Source organism: Alosa alosa, chromosome 1, assembly GCF_017589495.1.
Source record: "Alosa alosa isolate M-15738 ecotype Scorff River chromosome 1, AALO_Geno_1.1, whole genome shotgun sequence".
NCBI lineage: Eukaryota > Metazoa > Chordata > Actinopteri > Clupeiformes > Clupeidae > Alosa > Alosa alosa.
In genome coordinates, this window is record NC_063189.1 from 30,007,339 (window position 1) to 30,025,882 (window position 18,544).

Below are 18,544 nucleotides of genomic sequence, written 5' to 3' on the forward strand. Positions count from 1 at the left end.
AAAAGGCAAGACAAGGATAAATAAATAAATAACCAAATAAATAAATAAATAAATAAATAAATAAATAAATGTGCTTTACCGGCACATGCACCATGCTCCAGGGAATGCATGTTGGAAAGAGTAATCCACAGACTGCCACATATCAACAAGCTTCAGCAGCATGCATGTCCTGTGCGTCTTATTAGGAAAAAGTCATTAGAGGAACTGAACTGCGAGGCCAGTAGTGACTGCCTTCCAGCCGGGAAGAATAGCAGTTCAGTCAGGCACAAAGGTCGCCATGGCAACCGAGAATTTCGAACCCCTTTGGCATTATTTATGCAACATTGCATCACAAAAGGTCCCTCCCACCAGCTCGCCTGCCAAATCCCGCTGCCCTCCAATCACTCCTCTGCCTGCTCCTCTCCCCTCCCTCTCCTCCTCTCCTCTCCCCTCGCTCCCCTTTCCCGACACCATCTGCGACCCCCCCCCCCCCCCAGACCCCACTGAGGAGGGGGAGAGGGGTGAGGGGGGAGGGGCTCATTGAAAGGCTTGGCAAGTGGCTGGGGGGGAATCAGGAGTGTTTTGTTTTTTTGGAGGGAGGTTAGGAGCATAGATGCACCCTGTCTTTCAGTTTGGCTGTGCTAGCTGCTCCTCCTCCTCTCTGTCTCTCTCTCCTTCTGTCTCTCACCCTCTCTCTCTCTCTCCCTCTGTCTCTCTCTCCCCCCCCCTCTCCCCTCTCTCTCCCTCTGTCTCTCTCCCCCTCTCGCACCCATTCTCTAGGAGATGCTAAGTGAGTGTTGTGCCTCAGTGGCACACTATAGGCAAGCTCATTCAGCTGGGAGCAGGCCACACACTCTCACAGGCAACACAAGAGTAGAGTTAAATATAACGTGCATCACAAACACACACACACACACACACACACATCAAGAGACAAAGAGAGAAGGGACAGACAGAGAGAGAGATAAAGAAAGATAGAGATAGAGAGAGAGAGAAAGAAAGAGAGGGGGGCAGGAGAAGTGAGGCAGAGTTACACAGAGAGTCACGTGCAGCGTTCACTGTCTCTGTCCATTCTGCTGTGACATGACGTCAGCTTTTTTTCCACCCAGTCTCTCCCCACATCATATCACTGCCACAGAATCCCCTCCCCAGTCCCCGGCCCCCACCCCATACACACACATTCACATGCAGCAAAACAAACAAACAAACAAACAAATAAATAAAATAACAGCAGCCACCTTCGGGACAACACCACAACAATATGTTTAACACCTGAAGCACTAGCCGCCACGGTAGCCAGATGGGGCATTTCACAGCCATTTAACGGTGATAGCAAGCTCTGCCACAGACCAGTGTCAATTAGCTGTGGAACACTATTTAACAATGAAGAAAAATACTGCTGCATAGGGATAATTGTGGCTTGAAGTCAAAATAGACTGCCCTTCACTACCATTGACCTTTCAAATGGTTTCAAATCATGGATGCTAAGTCCTCGACTCTTAGCCTTCTTACTCGTCTTTTACAGAGACAATTTCAACTTGCAGTGTACTGTACGTAAACGCTGTTAGCATGCATGGGAGAAATCCAGTGGCTGATGAAAAACAGTGATGATATGGAACAGAACATGGACATCTCAGAATACACGCAGATGCTACACAAGTAGTGTATCCTGCCTACTGAGGAGACAAAACAAACACAAGCAATAGGCTTCTGCCCAGCTAACACAGTACTGGAAGTAAAGAAAAAGAAAAAGGAGATTTTGCGTCTCAATAGTCAATAGTCTTCATGGTTTCTGATTTATGTAGGCCTCTATGCATGTATCAATAGTGTTTTGGTGGCTGAGATTTCACAAAGAAAAGCCTGTTAGACCAATTAAGGGAGCAGAATAAATGGCTGAGGGACAGAAGATGAGAATTTGCCGGTTCAGCTCCTAACAGCAGTCTTCTGGTCTAAATGCCTAATGATGCCCCATGGAGGGACAATGACATTTCCCTTTTTCTCTTTTTTCAAAACAGCGCATTTGATGACAAAATGTCACTTTGGCATGCCTTAAAAGTTTCCTTTAAGATCCTTTAAGTTCCTTTAGGAAACTTTAAGCGTAGCCTATTATTTTCAACATTCTGAAAATGTTGTAGCCAGTTGTAGCCAACTCTTATAGCCAGTTGATATATTTTTGTTGGATTGTCAGCTGTGTTGTAGCTATTGTTTTACCTGTTTACACAGTCCCAGTTGGGTGTTGCACCTATAGGGAATGAGCATGTTAAGATGCTGTGGGATTTATGCGTGTGTCAAAGTTGAATAAAGAGTTGCCCTGTTGGGCATAAACAAGATATTCAGTGTCTGAGTGAACATGGAAGGAACAGAATATAACAGAAGATGCTGCTACAACACAGCTGACACTCCACCGCAAATATATGAGCTGGCTAGAGAGCCTTCCGTGGCATACAGTATAGCCCACTGCTGGAGCAGAGTAGAGCACCAAAGCCACAAGATGACTGACAGTCGGATCAAGTGCAAACATTTTGAGTCATCTCATGTGTACGCATTTCAGTTCAAACTCCAGTCTAACAACAACCTAGGGTCTATCTTTGGAAGATAAAGAGTGTACATTTTAGCTTGGGACCAAAATGATGTCAATCGATGTCTTCAGTTTGTCTGCAGAGATCCTCTCCATATGAGCATAGACATGTATGTTTTGAGCTAAATTAAAGAGCATTTTACTTTGACGTAGGCAAGTTGCCCCCAAAGGCTTTGCTATATGCTATTCAGTTGTAAATGCATATTCCAGTTTTACCCAAAACTGCACACCGACTGACGAGTAAAAATTCATGACTTGCTTTTATTTAAAATGAAACCCATTATTGTAGTTAGACCGGCGTTCTCCTTTAATTTCACATTAATGTTAATTAAGATCTACCACAATAAACGAGGGTTTAGCACTGTGACCTGCCACTGAAATATATTCAATAAAACACTTATCTCTGTGAACTTATTAACTGAAGAATACTTTTTATTGAGAATATATTAAATCTGTTTCATAAACTAGCACGCAGTAGGTCTGTGCAAAAATTTTAAAAAACAAAAACAAATACTGAACCATGTTAAAAAAAAACAAAGGATCTGAATCTCTGACACTAACAATCCCCTCTGGGTCAATGACCTACGTCCTAACCCTGCAGGACACATTCTGTGCTCCAGTGCCTCCACCCATCACACAACATACTGCATGAATATTAGGCTTATTGCCTACACTATGAATACATCACTGGAGGCTATTGGAATCTCTCTTTAATAACCTGTATGGTTAAATTGACTGTAATGTCTGTCACCTAGACGAAATATGCTGCCGTTTGCCAACTCATACAAAACTGTCAGGAATTAAAGGAATAATTCTTGAGTTAGTTGCAAGCATATTCACATGGGTTACATACAAGATTAAAAAAAATTCCAACAGTCTTCATTTCAATTCCAACCCATTATGAACTGAAGTAATTTTCACTTTGAAAGGCTGTTTTAATAAAAACCTAGTAATATTAAGTTAATAATAAGTTAAAGGAATCGACTTAAAGTTAAATATCCTTTCGATTACATTTATTAATTTAGCAGATTCAAAGAGACTGTATAGGGAGTATATCACATTTATGTTGTGTGTGTGTGTGTGTATGTGTGTGGATCTGAACCAGTTATCTTAGTGTTATTAAAACCTTGTTCCACTTCTCAATCAGTGACTTAATATATTCGTATTTATGTTTTTTGCAAGAGAAAATTTGTTTATTTTAGCTTCTTTAACTTCTCAATTAATTTAATGGTATTTTCCTACTGCCTATTTTTCCTACTTTCCTCCTGCCAGTGTAATTTCCTGGAATATGCCTTACAGATTCTGTTGAGTGGTTGTCTTATGTCATTCAGTCAGAGAGAGAGCCCTCTATGTCATTGAGTCAGAGAGAGATAGCCCTCTATGTCCTTGAGTCAGAGAGAGAGATAGCCATCTATGTCAAATTGTGATTGTGGGCATTGTGCATTGCACATACGTGTAGCTCAACTGATCAAACACTTCAGGCTCTTCATTCACTGAGGCAATCAAGACAAAATATCAACACAAGAGAAGTAAACATTACTTTCTTCATTGAAAGTCCTAAAACCTGAAATCCTCTTTGCCTCAAAAGCCTACCTAGTGGCTAAAGTGGTAGCCTAGTGTTTAATTTTAAAAATCCAGATCTCTACCTTTTACATTACTGCTAACTGTGAACTCAAGACAAAACAAGATGTACATTGATAACATCCAATGATATGACTCGTGTGAGGCTGGAGGATGCCAAATACAAACTGGCTGCCCTTCGTACAGTGCTGGCTAATCACACTATAGCCTCATCTGACTGGTTGATCTTTCTTTTCCGTTGCTTAGTGATAGTGCTGCCAACTCAGGCTGGCTTCCCTGGGTAGACAGGTGTGTAATACTGTTTTTCACAATATATTCATCACAGGACTTACTAAATGAGGAATGAGAGATGACAGTGCAGTGCAGAAGAATGAACAGTACTGTTAAAATATCAAAATAAATGTTGTAATCAAAATGACAGCTATTGTTGGGCAACACAGGGAAAGCATGGCTTCCCTTGGCCCCCAGGAGAAAATGCCACTGCCTAAAGGCTGACTGCTTGACTGGGTCATGATAGGAACTAGTCTCCAGTATGGTTAATCCATCTCTAAGATTACTGTTTGTCCTTTTGTTTTAGTAAGTAGAGTAGACTCACTTAATTACAGGGCATGGTGATTACGCACACATGCTGACCAGGTAAGTTATTTGCCTTGATTCACAAGAGATGTTCTAAGTGTGTAGCAGCAGCTGTCATTTGTGCAAAGGGCTAACAATACATAATTTCAGAACAATATCGTTCAGCACAACCAAAAATATGTCATCTCTGAAAACCTTCCTGATGTGTCTAACATGAATACTGCCATCTAGTGGTGGACTGCACCTGGACACAGTAACACATACACTTACACGACATGTTAGCAAAGTAGCACCACAACACCTAACTGAAGTTTAAATTAGACCCCAAAAAACATAGCTGAGCTAATCATGATACAAACTGCAATCTTAATCTTTACAAAATACAATCATTCAGCAACAAGTTATGCAATCACTAAAAGCTGCGCAGCCTTGACCAGAGGTAAATATATAAACCAATAAATGATTTAGTGTATTGAATAAATAATCCGAAGCTGAGTGGCGAGTGCTTTTGGAATGCGGAAGTGGGCTGGTAGAACAGACCCAGGGTCAGGGCCTCCTCTCTAAGCAAGACAATAAGTGGGAAGCTGGTTGTGCTGCCCTGTCCTTCACTGAGAGGCATCGTGAAGAGAGATGGCAGGAGACCCTTTCTTTATTTATACCCCAGCACTCTCCTCTCAGATAGGCCCACTATTAGACTGGCCTACGGCCGTCCATGGCTGTGGCCTACTTTAGGACTGGCGTTGTAGATTTCCAGCCCTGAGAGCTCGTCTCTTTTCTCTCTTTTCTCTTCCCGCCCGCCTACCCGCCTGCCCGTCCGCCAGTCCGCCCGTCCCGCGCTTGAGTGGCGAGTGAGTGTTGAGCTGCAGCACAGCAGCGCTGAGAGAAGGAAGTGGGGGAGACTGTCATAATCAATTCCCATCCACTTGGCCATGAATTGACTCTGAAATAGCCATGGGATGCCCTGTGAAATGCTACTATTATTTAGCACTGGTGCGTGGCCAATGGAGGGCTGTTACAGAAAAACAAGCATAGTGTTAGAAACAGAATGATTAGACTAAGAGTAACTGCTAAGAGTAAGAGTAGAATTAGAGTAACTGCTAACCTAAGCAGGCCATGCTTGCCGTATAAGTCAAACGTGCTTCCATGAGATAAGACATGGAGACTGGTGTACATACTGTACAAATCAATCCTTATTTTTCTTTTAAAGCAAAAGCCATGTCTGCAGCAAATGCATTTAAGAGACTCAATCACAAAGCATCTGCACATATTTCTGACACAGAGAGATGAGCGTAGTTTGCAGACCCTCTTTGTTCACCCTCTACAGCAGAAAACAATTATTTTGTACCCATTCCTACCTGTGGGTATCTCACCTGTGGTCAGTGTGACACCCCCACTTCCCTGCCCCCTCTGGAAATACTAAGGGGACAGACTCTATTACATGATCCATGACTATGACTAAGCAATTCAACTTTATGGTGCTGCAGGCTAAACATCCACAATCCATGAGCCCTGCAGTTCAGCCAGCCATACAGCCTGTGTTGGGCTCAGCTCTGCCGAGGGATAATTCTGACTCGGAATAATTGCCAGTTGCGCTTGAGGGAATCATTTAGATGTCTTCCAAGTGAAATGAAAGAGTCTGTGAGGATTCCTCCCTAAATGGGAACATTGGCAATCTCTCCGAGTGTAATTGCTGATTAACCCCAATGTAAGATAATGAGCAGGCTCTCTGCAGCTGGGTGGGGCTGGATACCTGTTCTTTGACGGATGCCAGGATAGCGGAGGTGGTCTCCGTCTCGGATCCGTCTCCGTTGGAAGCGTTCAGCACCGGGCTCAGCATGTTGGAATTCTCTGGATGAGACGGCTGGTCTGGCACTGGCATACCTCCTGCAAGAGAGATGACACTAGTTAGTTGATGTGCCATTGTGAATATGGCACTGTATCATACAAGTGGCTGAAAGTGTGTGGATTGTGTGTGAAACCATGGCTGATTGTGCTTATACTTGTTAATGAGACATAGTGATTGCTGTGTCCTCTTGTGATGACTCATATTAGACTCACATAGTGTCATCAGATGCCACAACATCATTCATTGTGACACTCACTGAGGTTCTTATTCTAGGAAAAACGGACAACAGCAATGGAAAACACGTTTAACCTCTCTCTCTCTTTCACTCTGTCAGTCACTCACTCACTGTACATCTTTCTTTTTTCGTCCCTCTCTCTCTTTCGGCCTCCCCTCCTCTCTGTCATGCTCGCACGGCTTCACGTGGCCGCCTCTCTCTCTCTCTCTCTCTCTCTCTCTCTCTCTCTCCTGACCTACTTCCGCGTGTACGTCCCTCTTACAGTGCTTGACTCTTACACGCGGTGTGCATGGCTATTTTATTGTCATCTTCTGGTGCAGTAGACTTCAGCTCTGTTGTCGACTGCTAAATTCTGCTTGCTGTTGTGGTTTCAGAAACAAAGCTCTGGGAGTACTAAAGCACTGGACGTACTGTCCAGTTGTTTACAGTTGTCCAGACAAGAGACTGCTAGCCCCTGCTACTTTTGATTTCATCAATGTTGGATTCCACATACAGAGCTATGGCGGGGAGAAAATGGCTGCTCACACGCTGAGTTTGTGCGTGTGTGTGTGTGTGTGTGTCTGTGTGTGTGTGTCTACTCTTGTGGCTCTAAGTGGTTAAAGCTTCAGGACCCTGGCCAGAGGCAGCAGCACTCATTTCACGCAACCCAGAGCTGAGCTGTAGAGGGGGGGGGCATGAGGGCATGAAGTGTGACCTCTGGACGCTCATCTCTGGACAAAACACCGTCATTGTTCATCTCACTTGTGATGAGGAAAGTGAGAGGCAGGGAATGAGAAGAATGAGGTGGAGTGTGAGAGGGGGGGGTTGGGAGCCTCGATGTGGGCGAGAGATACAAGACAAACAGACAGAGAGAGAGGGACAGAGAGAAAGAGATTGGAGAGAGAGAGAGAGAGAGAGGGAAAGAGAGAGGGAGTGAAAATGCATGGTCTTTTCTAGGTCAAATCAGCCACAGTTAAGTGAGATCATTAGGATAGACTGCTTCATAGCAGCTTAACTAATAATGGCACCAGCTGTTGGTGTATAGTACCAGAGTTTAGATGGATTATACTGTCTCTGGGATTCCTTATTCTGACTCCTTTGTGCTTTCTGATTCTGGAAATTGATACTATACTACAGTAAATAAATACATTAATACATACATACATACATACATACATACATACATACATACACACGTATATCCATGTGTATATGTATGTGTATGTTTATATTATGAAGATGTGTGACTAACAGCCATCTTGGCACCTGTTTTTGTATAAAGCCCTTTGTGATACCGACTGGATGCATCCTGCATACTGCAGCATACTGCAGTCAGCATCAGACACTTTTGGATGGTTTATAATTTAGTCTCTCTCTCTGTGTGTGTGTGTGTGTGTGTGTGTTATCGTGCCTGTGTAGTGGTGCACTTTTATCTGTGCCTTTCTGTGTGTCTGTGTTTATTTGCATGTGTGAGTGCACTGACCACACATCTCTGCTTGAGTATGCTTGGATGCCTAGGTTCCCTTGTTGTTTAATTAAAAGGAAGCACAATGCTGACTGGCATTGGCGCTACCCTGTGGGGATACGTCTAGCCTTAAGTCATTATGTTGGCACGTTACATTTAATGGATTTATATTAATGAAGTCTCAGTCCACTGGGCTGTAGTTTGTTATTGAAGGCTGGTCAGGGTGTGAAGTCACCAAAGACGCAGGTGCCATTTGCTATACTCAACAACAAGAACTATGTAGTGCAGATAATGCTGAACTATATTGACTCTCCACACAGTGTTCCTTCACACAAAACTACAAGGCCGAGTGGGCACACTTTTACCCAAACAACACCAGCACTCAGGCAGCCACCTAGGATTTGGTATTAATGATGGCAAGTGCTGATGAGTTAAATTCCATATGGACCATACATACACATGCACACACAACATCGAAAGCATCATTAGCAATGTGTGTACAAAAAGAGTCAGCTCTGCTGTTTCAGTGGAGCTGGCATTAGAGCAACAGTAACCATAGAAACTGAACTCCAGAGCTTAGAGTCCATAATATTAACCATGTAAATGTTATTCCGCTACCCAGTGTTCATTTAACAGGCCAGAGAGGAGATGCCCTGTGCACAGCTCTACAGCACAAAGCAATTGTGAAGTATTTCCATTTGGTTCATTAAAAATAACACTATTTCATACAAGCAGCTGGAGGGTGATATTATCCTAATGGCTAACACCTAATACATTTTGCTTCAGCTAAACCTTAGAAATTCCAGTAAGAAATTGCTTAAAGCTGTGGTTGCTGAATGCACTGTTGCTTGTGAAATTCAAGAGCCTGTGTTTGTTCTCCTTATTTTGTTCTAGGATAGGGCTGAATGATTAATCGATATTTTAACCGAAATCACAATTTCAACTAATGCAATTAGCAAATTGAAAAGGCTGCAATTATCCGCACAGCTTGCGACTATGATTATTTGAGAGTATTTTGGGATTACCAGAAGTGATACAAACAAACAAACAATGATACTGTGTTAAACCTATTGTTGAGCAGTTGCTTCCTCCTGAGGCAACACAACGAACATGTAGCCACATTTGAAAAAGCACCACAGGCATCAGTATGATGAATGTACAGCAAAAAAGCTAGAAGTGCTGGTCTTGGCCAACAGGACAAGAGTAATCAAACGACTGTACGCAGTCATTTTTAATCTATTATGCAGCTAATATTGAACTGAAGCAAGACTTTCAAAAATATTGCAAATCAAATCACAATCAAAATATCGGTCAGAAAAACTGCAATTAAATACTCTCCTTAAATCATCCAGCCCTACTTTAGGACCCGGCTACTGAGCCAGCAGGCAGATATACTGTATCCATGGAGACATCAATCCAACAAGACAGTTCAGCACCTCCCCAGTCACTGTGAGGCTTCCTCCCTAAACCTTCGACAACGTTATGAGGCCCCAGTCAGACTAGCAAGCATTCAAACAGGCACACCAGCAGCAGCCCAGCTCCTCTCTCTGTTTTATTAAAGAACAGCACTAATTGCTGAGAGCATGCACAGATTTCATGGAATACATGTTGCCATACATTCTTGCTCCAGAGTTACAGATCATTACAAAACGGCAGTCCTTTTCCAACTGCAACACACCTCAATTTGACATACTGTTTCTGGTTTCTCCATTAATCCACCAGTAATACCAAAAGAGAATACTGAATTGTCAGGCTAGGCTTTTTTCTTTTTGTTCTTGGTTGGTAATACACAAAAAACACACCTGGAAGTGGCATCAGTCACATTTTGCATGTATTTACATACAGTAGACCTACCCACATAGACCTACTGCACATATACATACTGTATATATAGACCTACTGCACATCTGCACATTTAAAGGTGAAATCAGGTATATGTGGTCCATCAGGTCCATGCCCAACAATATCTGAAGAGTTCAGATGCAAAAGCCTGTGATACATGAGATAACGATGGTGAGTGAATGCTCTCCACACACAGTATATCAAAATCAAATCATTTCGCTTCAAAGCCCGCTAAATGCCACTCTCTTCAAATCCTGCTAAATACCACTCTCTTCCTGGTCTGAAATATCGATTTGTAGGCAAAAACCTATAGGAGTCTGATAAAAAATGCTCATTAAAAAAAGTGGTCAGACAGAGGGTTTTGCATCTGAATTCTTCCTTTGTTGTGTAGGATATGTGCAATCTCCTGTGCTAGATAGATAGCAACAGTTGCCACAACAACCTGGGATGTTTTCTTCATTATTATAGGTCAGGCTTTTGAATAGGACTGGCATATGACTTTCACACAGTGTGTGAGTGTTATAGGCTGATAAATTATGCCAGTAGCTGTGATCCATGTTGTTAAATGTGAGTTTGCCTAATTCCTCTAATTACATTACACATCCAATTTGCTTCTGGAGTGGGTCAATCACATGGTCCACATTGTGACCATTTTGTCTTATTTTTGTGCTCCCTAACAACCTGTTAGTCCTCTGTGCCTGCCAGCCCTATAACACAATTGGGACATCTGTCCTTAGCTTGCATTTCCATCCCAATTACATCCTATAAAGACTCAAGCCATATGCCTTTCACAATAGACTGCACCCCCTTGAGACAACCACAGCATGTTTGCTCTGCAGATCAAGGATGCACCTCAACACACACTGAACTACCACAGCTGTTCTGTTCTTTATGTTGTTTAAGGCAGAGTCAGTTCATAGGTTTCTTGTTAAATGGAGTACAGTGTGTAATTAATTGTCAGTTAAAATTACATAAATCCCTGTCGTTTTCAGTTGAACCATTTTCACACAGCAACCACTGTAGATCTCTAGAAATGCGATATTATTCATTCATGTGCTGGAGAGTCTTGTCTGTCTGTTTCAATCAACCAACAGCTAAACTGACACAAAATGGCAACATAAATGTGTGCAGACTACAAGATTAAGATGCTTAATGAAGTCTTAAGGAAATGTCATATAATTTCCCCCGATAAGACCCAGATAAGAAAGTTTCACCACGATGTTACTCAGAAATTAATGCACTCAACCAGTGTGGCTCTCACAAAGTGTACTACACCTGCACTGTAAACTAAAACGGCGCCAAAAATGAGTGAAATTTCTCTAAAGCTATTCTCTGGGCTATTCAGTTATAAATGCATTTTCCACTCTTCAAACGGCACCGATTGACGTTGTTTTGGTCCCAAATTACACTTTACACTTGTTATCTTCCTTTATTGGGCAGCCGTGGCCTACTGACCAGTAGGCACGGCTGAAGTGCCCTTGAGCAAGGCACCTAACCCCTCACTGCTCCCCGAGCGCCGCTGTTGATGCAGGCAGCTCACTGTGCCGGGATTAGTGTGTGCTTCACCTCACTGTGTGTACACTGTGTGTTTCACTAATTCACGGATTGGGATAAATGCAGACACCAAATTTCCCTCACGGGATCAAAAGAGTATATATACTTATATATATACTTATATACTGAATAAACTCTATACATACATTCCATGACCAACAGTTCAATAGGTCTACAACTATACTGTAGAGTATCCTAGTCCAACACTACTGAGAACACACAGACATGGGAGTCAACTAAGCATAGTTTTCTGCTTTGCATACATTAATTATTTTGAATTATTATTATTTGTGAGTGACTGTCAATTAATGTAAGTAAATCAGGATCTCTACTCACTCACCTTTCTATATAAAAAGGACAGGAGGGGCCACAGCATCTTGGCCAAGGCCAAAGTCATGCTGTAGAAAGTTGATAAAGTTGTGCCATGCAACCCAAATGTCAGGGGCTCAGAGATAGCGGTCTGAGCCGAACGCAATTAAAGAGCTGCAGGAATAACGCGCTGAAGGAGAGTGGAGCATGACATGGATGATAAAGAGTCATTATCAGAGGCTTGCTGCGATCACACGGGCCGGCTGCCTATGAGGCCTCTCTCTTACCCACTCTCCAGCGACTCTGTGTGAGGGAATAAGGCCTTTCTGGTGGATACCAGGACTTCCTTTGAAGGCTCACTGCCTGTGTAAAATTCATGCGAATGCAAAAAAAAAAATACTCATGCAAACACACACACACACCCGACATGTGTGACCACAGGCACAATATTCCAGTCTATTGTAAGAGGTCAAGACATCACAACGATACCAGTCACCTAATCACCGGAAAAAGGGGAGGGAGAAAGAGTGTGTGTAGTAGTTGGACATGTGGTTGTGTTCATCTACAGAGCTAAAGGAGGAGGCATGGCATGAGCAGGACACCTGTATGCATGTCCAGCTAGGGCCTGCATTCCCACAGACAGAACAGTTGAGGGGTCAGCTTTTCCCTCCGTACTGCATAACTACTGACCTGGGAGCAGATGAATGGACCAGCGTCCAGAGGGGTGGGACTCATTAAAGCACACTAACATGCTGCTCAGAGGACAATGGCACAAGTGTCCCGACCAGCACGCGTGCACCCACCGCGGCGCGACCGCCCTGAGACCTGGCATCAGATCGTGACCGCGTACATGTGACAGTGCGCGAATCCGCTGGCCAACGCTGAGTAATGACGCATGCACTCGCAGGATATCCACAAACCCATTACGCGGCCATAAGCACACGCGGGAGGCGCAGTGATGAATGCAAGGAATCCATGTTGTTTACCAGCGACAGAGATGTTTGCAGGACCTCACTGGCACACACACACACACACACACACACACACACACACACACACACACACACACACGCATCATTCCAGACTATTTCAGGAAGTCGGAATGGGATGTGTTTGTGGACGAGGAAATGAGTTCGCCGACACGCCTCGCCTGCGGGTAATTGGCTTGCGGTGCGGCAGCCGGGAGGACCCCTGCTGGTCAGTTAATAGCAGGGCAGCAGGAGACCCCCACCTCCACAGGGGGACGACACAAGCCTCCAGAGGGCAGGGCCTGTGAAGATCTCATCTCATTCACAGTCACTACGGCACACACCCTGCTCTGCAGCCCAGTCAGAGCCGAGCCAGGGATCAATATCTATCCGGGCCACTTTGACGAGGCGCCAGTGGAACACCTTAACAGCGGCCACTTGCCAAATACAGGCTGGATAACAGAAGGCAAAAAGGAAAAGAAAAAAACGTTTGATTGTAAAAAGTTGTGCTGTTGCCAATTTCCTTTTTTTACGGTGTAATCATATGTTTCCAAAGCAGTGCTTACATAGACTGTGTAGGAATGCAATTACAGCTATTTCTTTTTGTGACAACTCTAAAATTACAGTTTATTTCCAACACAGAGGTATCCCCTGTTCCTGTGGCATATTTGTAAAATAAATGGAGACCACCTCTGCCTATTGCCATGACATAGAGTAGAGGAAGCCCCATTTTCAGCATGGCTCAGGACAGGGACACAGACCGCTAATGGCAGCTGATGTGCTTTTTTAAGCGATGGCTCAAGCATGTAGCCTAGCCTGGATGTTAGTTTCAAAATGGCAGTGGTACAGTAGTAGTGACGCCCGCAAACATAGAAAAACATTGCAGTCGTAAGAATGTGTAAATTAATGCAGCAAAGGTAGATGAATTGTTTCCTGACTGCTGATGCTGTTTATTATCAGTTTGTAAAGGTTAGGTGAACTAATGTTAGGAATCCATGATCAATGTGATTGTTAGGATGGACCAATGATTTCAAAATGAACACAAAGTCTATGTCCATTAAGATGCTAGGGTTGGAAACATTTCCCAATGGGGAGTACCCAGGCTCTCTTCACAAAGTGAAATGAAGTATTCAGTCTGGCGAAACCAGGCGAAACCATCAATCATTCACTAAAGGTCTACATGAGGGAAGTTGAATGGGCATGAACTCTAGATCCAGTCCTGTCATGTCTCTTCTGGCCGGTCACCACCAGTCAGACCACAAAACATCCAGCAGTTTGTTAAAGTAAACTTGTTAAAGTAAACTAGTAACTCTGAAAATGAATTGCCTATGATCACTCCCCTCTTATGACATGATTGTTACACAAATATAAAACTATAAAACCAATTTCATTTGCATAAAATCCGATTTACGTTGTAAATAAACATATTAAACTCCCCACTCTCATGCACCGTGCAGATTAGTGCCAATTTATTATTATTATTTTTTTACAAATGTACAACAACTCCAGACCTCACTCTTGTCTCCATGTGCAGAGGTCCACAGTAATCCTACTCTGCTACTGTGCTGACCAATGACCCCTACTCATTTCCTCCCACATACCATTTTCTCATCAGACGGACTGAGGTTCAGATTTCAAGGCAACCTGATCTGCCGTCATACAACCTCAGACCCACACATCCTACAACCATCCCCAGGCCTACAACTCTCCATCAGAGCCTGTCCCACAGCATAATCAATTACCAGTCACATTCACTAGGTGTTAAAGACCGGAGGGTGCTTACAGGCCTCATTGTATTATTGATATTATTTGAAACAACTAATTAGCGTCAACAATGTCAAATACTTAATGTGAAACTACTGTTTTCATTGTTTTTAAATTCTGCTTCATGAGTAGCCTAGAAATCACACCTTAGCAGCAGCCAGGGTACTCTAGCAACTCTCCGTTGGCTTGCGAGCTGGAAAAATTAAACTTCGATAAGGTCAATCACATTGTGTATAGAGTCGGTAGGCGTGTTTAACATAATGATGGCAGAGTTGTGATGATTCAGCATGAATTCCCTGCTACTTGAAAAGTAGATGAATGTTGCTGTTGCCGAACAGCGTGACACAAGTTAAGCTTTTTTTTAAGATGGCAAAAGTTTGAACAATTAGCCAAATAGCTTCGCAGGTGGGAAAATGCATGGGACTCATGAGTTGTAGCGCTATCCTATTGTGTGCAGAGGGAATTTGAAAGACAACCGTTTGTCCCGCCCCTCGGATTGAGCACTGCGAATGGTGAGTCACCAGACCCTACATCTTGCTACTTCATGAGTGTACTGTATTTCAGCTTGACTGGAGTACCCTACTATCTTTTTTCCCCTGTATTCCTCAAACAGTGGTTGCTGTTTGATACTGCATAAATGCTGCAACAGAAAACTTTACAGACTTTTGACACTAACAATGTTTTTAATCGCAGTAGTCAGGTCATAGGACAACCACATATGTTCTAGATCACTTAGGATCATTGTGAGTCATTGACATACCCAAACTGGGACATGGCCAGCTACAGAGTAGCCCACAGTGCATTCTGATTTCAATATTGAAATGGTCTGGTTCTCTCATCTACATCTGCCTCTCTCTTCCCTCTCCTCTCTGACCTGTCACCCACTCACTAGTGATTTCCGTTCACCAGGGATTCACAGAGTATGCTTGTTCACACAAAATGTCTGCAAACATGATGTGGGAAATGCCCTTACAGTTTCCTCCTCATTATATAGTCTTTCAAAGTATCTCTTAACATCTCTCAATCAAACCGGTGATGAGCTCATATATGCAGAATAGCCTACATCCCCAGAGGTGTGTGGAATGTAGCCACGTGGCACATAAACAGCACGACAGTCAATACAAATGACACACAGTGCGCTGGAACTGCTCCATAAATCTATAAATATATGGCAAGAGGCCTGCTGCCTGTCCTCTACACTTCCCATTTCATGTGTCAGTGGATTTCACAAGCCCAAGTGCAGATCCCAGCTTTCAGGCCCACAGATGTGAACACAAACAAGCCCAGCTTTCAGGCCCACAGTCTGGGTGATGTGAACACAACCAAGTCTGGGTGATGTGCACCCATAGTGGCAAATTCAAATGGCAAGGGCAGATGATGAGCTTGCTGAAATGCATGAAGTCCTATTTTTGAATCTGATACTGTGTGGTCAGATACTATAACAGCTTCTGGGAACTAAACGCACAGATAGTCTGACAAGAGAGATTAAGAGCTATATTTATTACTGAGCAGTCACAGTTCTTGTCATCATGATATAAAAGTTCCTAAATGATGTAATTCTAGAGGAATAGTGCTCTTGTGCATCCTGGTTATTAGTTTGTATGTTCTGATTTTCAAAGATGACACTCTAACACTGTATTCTGCATACATCAAAAATACACACCCCTCAGTTAAACAGGCAAATTGTTAAAACATGTTTGTAGGATATGGTCAATTTAAACTTAATCTTGTTGTTGGGTTCCAACGACAATATAGTAGATGCTCTTTAGGCTGCATAATAGGCATTATCAACTTTACCAACATCCTGACCAGATCCAGGAAAATAGTGAAATAAATAAATTGATAATGAAAGGAAATTTAGGTACACAGAAGACAGAAAAAATACCTCTGCCTCCAATCTTTTGTGTCTGAAATTTTGCAAGGGTAAGGGATTCTGAGCTTTGAGTCCATATCGGAGTACTTTAATACGTATGTATGTAGATCACATCCTATGCCACATGGAATCACGAAGGCCTACATATTTCAAAGTGAAAGGAAACACATACAACTCCATCCTATTATCTAACACAAGACAGCAACTCCTTTGGACATCCTATTATCTAACACAAGACAACATATGACCCAAGACAGGTGCCTGGGGCAAAGAGTTCCCAGAGGCAACTGGGACCGAGGCAACTAAAAGAGTACTACACCTTTCAGACAGAAAAGAAGGACTAACAAACATGTTACACACACTGTAGCCTATAGTCCACAATATGCATTTGGTCTTCCTACTGAATAGCATAGATGGTCTGTTCCTACTTTCAAAACTAAGATAAGTCACACAAAAACAACAACATGAGAAGTGTCCTCCATTGACACAGGAGAATTTCAAACCTGACAAAATTCTATTTCTAATAATATTGATTTAAAGCTACAAAGTCAAAGCTAATCATCAGTTGTACACTTCATAACATATTGTAACATGTATGTTACCTGTATAACATACAGTAACATGTCATTTGTTTACTTGAGCCTGTAGCAAGAGTTTCTGACCAACAGCTTCCGGCTCCATGCTCAGTTGATGCCCTAAATGAGAACACTTTTGACAAACCCCAAATTGCAATCCAAAGGTGGTCAGCTCTGTAGCCTGTTGTAGCTTGCAATGGAAAAGAAGAACTGGTATGTCGAGCACCACTAGAATGCAAACAGCAATACAACAAACATCATATAATACTAAAATGGTGCAAGTTAATTTGCCATTTTGTTTCATTTAAGTAATGTTGTGTTGTCAGCCCAAGAGAACTATATGAATCATCTCATTTCATGACAATTCAAATAGCTGTAGATTATAACCCTCACATAATCACTGTACATTTTTATATAGATAAACAGTAGGGTAAGATGAGCCACCTCTGTTAGGAAACCATAAACTAATGTTATCATGTGACAGCAGGAAGACAATCATTCTTTACAATACAGCACTTGGCAAATGTGGTAAAATAAATGTGTGTTAAAATATTATTTTTTTGCTCTCCAAGTGGATTCCAGAGTTCAAGAGTCCAGAGTTAAGAAAAAAACTTGATTAGAACCAGAAAAAACGTGATTAGAACAACATTCTGATGCATTACACCTCAATTGCTGCCCTTTTAAGCTATGATGTGAGGGCTAAACAAAATCATGAATGTTACCTTAGCTTGTTGTGAGAAGCATTTTCTTTCAAAATGGTGGTTGTGGGTTAAGATGAGCCACCAACAGGGCAGCTGTGGCCTACTGGTTAGCACTTCGGACCTGTAACCGGAGGGTTGCTGGTTCGAACCCCGACCAGTAGGCACGGCTGAAGTGCCCTTGAGCAAGGTACCTAACCCCTCACTGCTCCCCGAGCGCCGCTGTTGATGCAGGCAGCTCACTGTGCCGGGATTAGTGTGTGCTTCACCTCACTGTGTGTGTTTCACTAATTCACGGATTGGGATAAATGCAGAGACCAAATTTCCCTCACGGGATCAAAAGAGTATATATACTTATACCAGGGCTGGGGTAAGTTGAGTCAGCTAACTAGTACTTGTATTGCCTTTTTAAGTTTGCCTTGATTTTGTGACCTCATTCTATATGGTTTCTTAGTGTTACTAAGAGCTAAAGAGACTAGGTGGCAGCAAATTAATCTGAAAGGTAAACAGGTGACACATGATGTTATAGGCCTAAACCTGTCAAATTTTCAGTTGAATCTATTTGGCAAATTCTTAGTTAAATGTTGGTGTTTGTTACTGTTTGCAGAAAGGAAATTATTGTTTGGAGAAAATAAAAATGTTTTACCTAAAATCTTTGTTTTGGCCCAAGTTACCCCACACCTAGCCTCATCTTACGGCTCGTGTCCATTATCGCGGCAAAG

General features: G+C 42.7%; 1 protein-coding gene across 1 annotated transcript in view; it reads right to left on the reverse strand.

The window, feature by feature from the left end:
• The window catches only part of ctnnd2b (catenin (cadherin-associated protein), delta 2b), a 78,415-nt gene that overhangs the window by 49,160 nt on the left and 10,711 nt on the right, over nucleotides 1-18,544 (reverse strand). Inside the window, exon 2 of the mRNA XM_048249489.1 lies at nucleotides 6,465-6,598. Coding sequence (XP_048105446.1) covers nucleotides 6,465-6,593 — 129 coding nt within the window. The 5' untranslated portion in view covers nucleotides 6,594-6,598. The remainder of the gene's footprint in view (nucleotides 1-6,464; nucleotides 6,599-18,544) is intronic.